Source organism: Macrobrachium nipponense, chromosome 23 (assembly GCF_015104395.2).
Source record: "Macrobrachium nipponense isolate FS-2020 chromosome 23, ASM1510439v2, whole genome shotgun sequence".
NCBI lineage: Eukaryota > Metazoa > Arthropoda > Malacostraca > Decapoda > Palaemonidae > Macrobrachium > Macrobrachium nipponense.
The window spans coordinates 30392402-30401433 of record NC_061090.1 but is presented as its reverse complement, the minus strand read 5'-3'; the positions used below and the strand labels follow the sequence as shown (position 1 = coordinate 30401433).

The 9032-nt window shown below is 38.7% G+C and overlaps 1 protein-coding gene across 1 annotated transcript; it reads right to left on the bottom strand.

Moving 5' to 3' along the window:
• Positions 1–1104: 1104 nt before the first annotated feature.
• Positions 1105–6363, bottom strand: LOC135196384 (uncharacterized). Its single transcript, XM_064223180.1, has 4 exons — positions 6247–6363; positions 3932–4876; positions 3222–3332; positions 1105–2650 (listed from the first exon to the last, which is right to left on the bottom strand). Exons 3-4 carry the CDS (start codon positions 3285–3287, stop codon positions 1784–1786), a joined length of 933 nt encoding a protein of 310 aa, XP_064079250.1. The 5' UTR covers positions 3288–3332; positions 3932–4876; positions 6247–6363; the 3' UTR covers positions 1105–1783.
• Positions 6364–9032: the final 2669 nt, after the last annotated feature.

Genomic DNA, 9032 nt, shown 5'->3' with positions numbered 1-9032 from the left:
AGATTCTTTCGGTGGGAGGATAATGGAACCTGAAAATGTCAACAATAATGAAGAAAGAATAAATATTGATATTGGCTCAGTAATGCACGCCTGTCAACGTCGCATTTAAGAGAAATGAGAAAAGAATGCACACACACACACACACACAGAGAGAGAGAGAGAGAGAGAGAGAGAGAGAGAGAGAGAGAGAGAGAGAGAGAGAGAGAGAGAATGGATGCCTGCATCTTTAAACTTGGCTCTGCCAAACAAGCCTAACAGCTAATTGGAGACCATTTTTCCTAATGCTTCTCTCTTAATTGTTCATTTTGTGTCAAATTATTTTGCGGATTTAATTAAAAAAAAAAAGCCTCAAGCTTCCATGAGCTTAACCTGTGAAGGCAAATTGCTGTCATCGTCAATACATAAATCAAAGTGGAAGATTTGCATGTTGATGGGTCCACAAGGCTTGTAATTCTTGTCGTTTGATTTCAGAGGCAGTAGAGATGCTCATTTGTGTTGATTTAACTTTTGTTACTTTTTCTGTTTTACTTTTTCTTCTTGGAAGCTTGTTTTCTAAGGGAATAACCTCTTAGGCTGCGTTGGCACCAAGCGAATCGAATCGATTCAATTAATGAAGAATCAACACGAATCATGATTCGTCTTGATTCGCTCCACTCATTTCAATGTATAACCGTTGACAAAGCGAGTCGAGACAATTCGAATCATGCCGATTCGCTCGGTGGAAACTGTTACACTGAAATTAGTGTGGCGGATCAAGACGAATCATGAATCGTGTTGATTCTTCGTCAATTGAATAGATTCGATTCGCTTGGTGTAAAAAGATAAATCATTAATCGTGTTGATTCTTCGTGAATTGAATCGATCCGCTTGGTGTAAACACAGCACAAGCTTAAGATAGTTTTGAATGACTTAAGATAACAAGTACGAAACCTCTTGAAGACCAATTATGTTTCAGAAGTATATAGAAATAGGTTATTCTTGTAGATGTATCTGTAGTAATAAAAAAACAATTCTTTGGTAACAAATTGTAATAAAATCTGAACTTACTTTTTGCATATAAGAAATTAAAACTGCATTTAAACTCATAAACGTAACTGTCACAAAATCTCAGAATGAAAGGCTTTCCACGCCTTCTCGTCTTCCTAACATCAGTTGTAATGACATTTTTATTGATAAAATTCCTAAGAAGTGTATAATCTGGATTAAAATTTACATACAACTGCCCCGTATGAAGGCCATTCGTCTTTAAAATAGTCATATACAGCTAAAGCTCTAAAAAATTCCTAGTTTAATTTTCCCCCCGAGTAAGCTATCAGTTTTCTTTCCATATCTTGGTCGTCCAACCCATCTACAGACGTTCTATCCAGATGACTCGCTCACTTTCAAATGGACATTCTTCTCTGACGTCATCATTTTCAGTCTGGTTTAAAACTACGAATTACTCTTATTTCATTTCCTGGTCTTGGCAGTCCGCTGAACTTCCTCCTTCGAGCTCATTTTGTGCAGAACTACTGGAGTTTTATAAACACCTTCTGTTGCACCAATTTTAGCTACTTGCCATCCTGCGACGGTTGATCATTCGCTCCCTTTATGTGAGCTTGCAAATATATATCGTATAGTTGCATAACAGTCCCAAAGGAACATCTATTTGATGGTTACCTTTTATACCTTTTCAATATTGATCACTCGTTCATATGCCTCGAGTCCCATTGCTGGGAAACCCCCTGATCTAGAATTTATACCAGTCCCATTGTCCAGATTGTCCTATTCCCCAAATTCCTCATCAGGACCGTTCTCGTTTCTCGCCCCTAGAGCTTTCAGTAGAGCTTTCAAACCCCCCGAGAGCATAGTAAAACAGGTGTTCGTGACTGGATCCTCTTGAACTTGTGCCCTCACTGAAGGACTCCTGCAGATTTGGGTAAAGACTTGCAGAGTTTATCACTGCTGCCTCTGATTTCACAGGTGGGTTAGTGTTTGACTCAATAGGCTTACAACTCCAGCTACTCTCCCCTAGTCTTTCCCTTTTAATGACTTGTTTGTTTATTCCGATGACTGATAGATGTTCTTCTCTGTCTTTCCTTTTGTGTGGAGATTCATTAGCCCGAGGGCATCTGGGTACTTCATGAAGGCCGTTAGTCTGAGGAGACGTGGGCACCTCATGGACACCAACGTCCTGAGGGCTGCTGGGTATTCCAAGAAAGCAGTCAGGGTTTCCAACGCCACCTTTTGTGAAGTCTGGTCGTTTTGGTACCCTCCTCCATGGGTATAAAGGAAAGGTTACCTCCCGTTTAATATCCTCCTGAGGCAGTTTTGGCTTCTCAACTCTTTGCTCATCCACTCCCACATTTTTGACCAAGCTTGTGAAACATTGTTCCAGTGATTCTTGCTTGGACACTGTAGCTACACATATTCTGTTCTTCTCCTCCTCTCCTGTTACTTCTCCGGTAAACAGATCGATCAAGTTCTCAACATGAACGGAATTCTCTACAGGGACTATAGAATTTCCAAGTGTTTGCTGGGTGTGTCCACTCGCCAGGAAGGACGAAGGACTACCCTCAAATGACCCCTCAACAGCAGCTTCCTCTAAGACATTCTCCCATGTAGGGTCTTCCATGATGCGATTCAGTGTCTCTGTTACATCAGGCTCATCCTGGAAAATGAAAGGGACTCTTAACACTGATGCTGAAAGTTAAAGGTGATTCAAAGAAAACTAATATTTTTAGATAATGCTCAGCTCTTACTCCCAAGTTAACATACCATTTACCAGACATTTAATGGAAGCTAGCACGATAATCTTACTTTACTTCGCATCAGATAATCTAGAGGTTTTGTAGTCGTGACTTTGAGGACAAAGAATCGAAAATGAGATCGTAACTTAGGCCTCGTCCACACGGTCGAGCTTTGCTTGACAAACTTTGCTCGATGTGATGTCAGAAGCACAGATACAGTGGGAGAAGTTCTGACTCAGCCCGTTCTGGCGTTACATCGAACAGAGTTCGTCGAGCAAAGTTCGACCATGTGGGCGGGGCTTAACAGTCAATGAACCTCCTGTGAAATAAAAGATGGCAATATGACATGGTAAACAATAGGTTATACAGTATACATATCCATTAGGAGTAGTCTTGGTTTACGGGCTACTAAGCTCCCCTACAACTTCGTAAGGGTACCGAACTTAATTTTTACAACTGATAGCTTCCTGTTGTAACTACCCCATCCCTTACCTCTGCTGATACATTAGCCAGTTCCCTCACAGCTGAGCTAATCGTAGTGTTATTGGGCGAAGCCATGAAATACTTCACAAGAGATATGGCAGCACTGGTGGATTTCTGCAACTATGAAAACCGCTTATTATTCCCAATGACAAATTCTGTCACTGCTCTTTTGTTCAAAATCTCTGAGATATATATTTCATTATTTCAAAATAGTTCATTCAAGACTTTCTATACAAGAATAATACATGAATTTGTAGTGTTCATTGTAAGAGGTTTTAAACATTTTTTAAACGTCAATTAACAAGAGGTCTGTCAAAATATTCTGATACTTTATAATGATTTCTGCAGTCAGCGCAAGAAATTATGACTTGGAAAAAAACTGCCCAACAGGAAATTGAAACACAAAGGATCAAAGATTAATGATGCATTAGTCAAATTTATTTTGATAATTCTGTAACTATAAGTAATCACTGTGACAGTGTTCAGCCTACCCTGACTGGGGACCACGAGAAAAATATGTCAAGTTATTATAGGTAGAATATGGAAGATTACTACTTAGCTATCAAATAGTTAATCAAAATGAATTTTTCCATTCCTGTTTCTAAGGAAAATCCCTTTCATAATCGAGTCTAGATTTCAATAATGGTAGCCTTTTTATATATGAAAATAACAGAATCTCCTGCCATTACTTTTTACAGACCATTCAACACACAGCTTACCTTTTTAGAAATGACTATTTCTTTAGTGTCTTCTACAAGTCCAGGGTCGTGCCAATTCCAAGATTTTGCATTGGTTTATCTGGGCCAAGTGACGTGATGCCAGAAGCTCTTGCAAAGTCTGGGCTGCCAGCAACAGACCCTGTGATTCCAGCAACGTCAGCAGAGTTGAAAGTCCTTCAGCAAGACTCCGGTCAATGAGACTAATCTGCTTCTCCATTTCTGCAGCTGCCTCTTGATGCTTGGTCGCGAGGCTCTGTAGTTCCTTGACCAAGATTCTGTGTTTCTCTCTCATTCCCCTTAGAGCCGACTGCTTCTCACGGTACTTGAAGGCATTGCTGTCAAACAGCTGGACAGTGTTCCTGATGGAACAATCTTCCTCCAGCTTAATATAGTTAACTGCCTCATTCAATGAGAGGACTTCGCAGTGTATGGGCGAATGGCTGAGTGAGGAACATTCTGGGCAAATCCACTCTTTGCAACTTTTGCACCAGAAAATGCAATATGTGCCGTGTCTGTGGCACTCTCCGGCATTCTGGAGTGGTGGTTCCCCAGTGGACAGAACGAAGTCATTACCTTTGCCAGCAAATTGGGTAGCTGCTGACCACGGTTTAGACTTCTCTTGTGACTCAGGACCAGGGTCAGAACCAGTCACTTTCTCCTCTGAACTAGGAGACGAAACCTTGCCGTTTTTTGAACTCCTACCGGCAGAGTACCTTTCGGCCCGCATGATTCTGACGAGAGCGTGGTTCACGGGTATTTCGACCGAGGCTTTTGAATAATGTTGACGTTTGCAATTTGGGCAGACACATCTCCCTTCTGTGGAGAATTTGGGAATGCAGAGGGAGCAAAACGTATGGCCACAGCTGAGTACTCGAGGCTGCTTATCAATCATTCCCATGTGACCTTGACATAATTCGCAGAGGTAAAGGGCATCCATCCTAAAAACTAAAGAGAAAAAGTCAGTAGTATTCACTGAAGAAATAAATACCGCGTAATAAGAGAACTAGTTATGCCAGTAATCACGATGAATAATGAATGGTTGAAATTATTTAGTTAACTATAATACATAGTTTATAATGTGGAGTTTATATTACTGATGAGTAATGAATAGTTGAAAGTATAGGAAACTATAATATATAGTTCATAAAGTGGAATTTATGCAACTAGAAAATCTCGCAGTTGAAAAGGTTAATTTGATAAGAATTTCGGAGAGAGAGAGAGAGAGAGAGAGAGAGAGAGAGAGAGAGAGAGAGAGAGAGAGAGAGAGAGAGAGAGTTGAGTATTATTCATTATCCACCCCCACTCTCCCCACCCTAGCGTACACAAAACACACAATACATACACATACACACCCCTATCATTACGTTCCAGTGATTTATGTTTAAACTTTGTTTTGTTTACTTGACAACGAAATTCGTCTACGATCTACGCGCCCGAAAGAGAAGTAGATATAATATTCATAAACCTTTTTAAGTACTGTCCCAAAAACGCCGATTCCTCCAAGCTACTAAATACTTTATATGTCTTCTTTAATCGAGAGATCAGCCTGTATAACAAAATATACTTCAACCCTCGCAAAATCGGTCGTTTTTTTTTCGTCGATTTACAACGACCATCATAACGACCTGGTCGCTTTTCTACAGTCATTTGTCAAACGGCAGCGCTGCGATAAATTGGCTCCTGCAATTAACATTTCTCACTGTTAGGGAAGGAATGACCTTACTGGCGTAATTACCTGTCAGTTGGGACGGCCGATAGAATAACTCTAGTCTCTCTCTCTCTCTCTCTCTCTCTCTCGATTGATATTTGGCGATAATGAGATATAAAATAATTTATCTTTGGAATGACACGATGAAATAGTAATTCTGGTTAAGTGAATGATTCTTAAGACAGTTATTTTCATTTATAGATTTTTATGATCGTTGTCAAATAAGATAGTGCTCGAGATTTCACGCTGATTCGTTAGATGATTTTAAAGAACAAACAAATAAAATCTATATACAAAAGTGATTTTCTAAATTTACTTTAATTCTTTTGGGTAAATGCTTACCAAGCATTAAACTCGTCTTTTGTGCACTTTCGCTGCAAGTATACATACTCACGTACACACACAATAATATATATATATATATATATACTATATATATAATATATATATATATATATATATATATATATATATATAGTATCCATATATATATATATATGAAATAAGAATAGCAAGGAACATCAATATCTTGACATTCTTGAAATCTATCCTACGTGAATAGGCAAAACGAGAATTACGCAAAAAAAAACTATAAATATCCATTTACCTTTAAAAAATAATTGGAATAAAACCGCGATCACTGCCGTAAGTGTTCACGCCGGCAGACAGATCGTTACTGGCAGTAAGGCCTATTTTGGAAACGTAAGAATTGGAAGTTGGAAAGCTGGATGCAACCGCTAATTCGTCAACTGGGTTTGGGATGAGCAGTTGCCGAGTTAGCTAAAGTTAGCGCTCCTCTTTGCTGACACTAAAAGGAGAGGATTTATTGCATTAGCTATCATGAGACTTTTACGTCGAAAGGCTTTGGCCTCAATTCAATATTCAATTCATGTATGATTTCAGATTTTGAATAAGACCGGGTAAATAGGCTCTTCTCCGACTCCGAAATCCGGTAGTTGGCCAATTAGTTTTGGGGGGGAGGGGGGTTAGGAGGCACTTTCGCGCAATCAGCGCAGCATTAAAACATTGTTTGTTTAATAACTCGACCTCGTAAACAACTTTCGTCTGGAAGTTGGCCGGTCCAATTAAACTCTCAAACACCCACAGGCAGAATTATTATTCGCCGGAATAGGATTTGATGTGGTCGCGTACAGCTTAAATCTTCTGGAAATTTTCATTTAGTTTCTTATAATTTTAAAAAAAAAAAATGACTAGAGGGGGGTGAGGGGGGGGGGGGGGCTGCGCGGGGCTGGGAGTTGGATTCTTTTATTTTTTATTTATTTATTTTTAAATTTTTTTTTGATTATTTTTTGTGTGGGGGGAGAGGTGGTGGTGTCCCAATGTCCCTTATGTCACGCAAGGGAAGACAATGATATAAGTTTATACACATATACGTATATGAATTTTTATCACATTGCAATGATTCATATACGCGCATTAAGCTACACATGTCCTTTAATATCCAATTCGCTCTACCTTGGAATTAATATATTTACATATATATTAACCGAAGGTGAATTTTTTAGTTGATAATAATTTCGTCCTCTCGTGGATTCGAACCAGCGCACAGAAGAGAAATCAGGACGTCAGTGAGGTTACCGACTCGGCCAGCTACACGAGAGGATGAAATTATTATCAACTAAGAAATTCCCCTTCGGTTAACATAATTAATTCCGAGGTAGAGCGAATTGGATATTAAAGGACATTTGTAGCTTAATGTATATATGCGTATATATACATGTATATGTATACACACACACACATATATATATATATATATATATATATATATATATATATATATATATATATATATATATATATATATATATATATATATATATATATATATATGCGTGTGTGTGTGTGTGTGTGTGTGTGTGTGTGTGTGTGTGTGTGTGTGTGTGTGTGTGTCAACAATTACGAAGCAGTGAATATTATGTAAACACTTTAGGATCATATTCCTGACTCCCATAGGTGGACACTTCAAAACTTAGCCCTCTCTCTCTCTCTCTCTCTCTCTCTCTCTCTCTCGTCCTTCTCCTCTCTCTCTCTCTCATCCACTTCCAGGACAACCGCCCTTCCAACTTTGCATGTTAATGAATTCATTTGACCGAGACATCAATTCTCTCCCTTGTTCCCGAACTCGAACCGTCACTTAGAACATCGTTAAGAACAAAGGAGGTGAAAGTATTATATATGTACCACTGGAGAATGTTCTCTCTCTCTCTCTCTCTCTCTCTCTCTCTCTCTCTCTCTTCTCTCTCTCTCTCTGAGCCTTTTCCTAAGGTTTTGTTCCAGTGATGTCAAGATTCGTTAAATTTTTTCTGTTCGTTATAGTCAGTATTGCACTTTTTATAAGATCAAGTTATTCGTACGTTAGTTTTCAGTGCTATTAGATATGCTTATTCTATGATATATATGTTCTTTCTGTAAAATGAAGCCAGTAATGGTGTGCCTTCATTAATAATCTACAGTATCTTGAATAAGTACGGTACAAAGCGCATGCATTAATAATCTACAGCATCTTGGATAACTACGGTACAAAGCGCGTGCATAATGCAACAGGAACAGCAGTGCAAATAAGAACTCGGTGTAATGGGAGAATTTATGTATTCGAGACAAAGAGTGAGAAAGTAAGTAATTATATAATTTATAATACAATAGCAATCTAAATATTGTAAAAAAAAAAAAAATAGGAAAAAACTAAAACAGTAAATCAGAGGCAGAGACAGAATCAGTTTAGTGAATTCTAAATCAAGAGACCCTTGATAGAGGATTCCACTTTCTGACGTCACGCATTCCACTTTGTGACGTTATGAATTCCACTTATTCCACTTTGTGGCGTCATAAATTCTATCTTGGTGACGTCATGAATTTTATTTTGTAACTTCACGAATAATACTTCATGACATCACGATTACATTTCATGACGTCACGAATGTCACTTGTTACGCAACGAATTTCACTTGTGACGTCACGAATGTAATTTAGTGACGTCACGATTCCACTTCGTGACGTCATGAATTCCTTCATTATTCCCTTTACTTGAAAAGAATGCAGTAACCCTTCCACTGATTCCTCTATTTCCCTTCTCCTTTCCCTCCTCCTCCTCCTCCTCCTCCTCCTCATCCTCTTCCTCCTCCTCATCCTTTACAAACATTCTTCTCGTGGACTATTCCCATTTATTCTCGCTTTTCGACGCTTCGGTAATTTTCAATTAAAGTCTCGATCCCTTTGCAGTTCGGTGTAAAAGCCTCTTTTGTTTTAGTTTTCTCCTTTTTTTGGAATGCAAAGGCTCTGGAGTCTTAGTTTGCCTGATTGTTTTGAGAATATGCATTGGTGTCATTTTCCTGATTGTTTCGAGAAAATGTATTGGTGTAATTTTCCTGA

Excerpts from the sequence above, each read along its gene's own strand:
- LOC135196384 (XM_064223180.1), bottom strand. The coding sequence starts at position 3,287 with ATGGCTTCGCCCAATAACACTACGATTAGCTCAGCTGTGAGGGAACTG. Across the intron at positions 2,651-3,221 it reads TGGCTAATGTATCAGCAGAG|GATGAGCCTGATGTAACAGA; the intron begins GTAAGGGATGGG and ends TTCATTTTCCAG.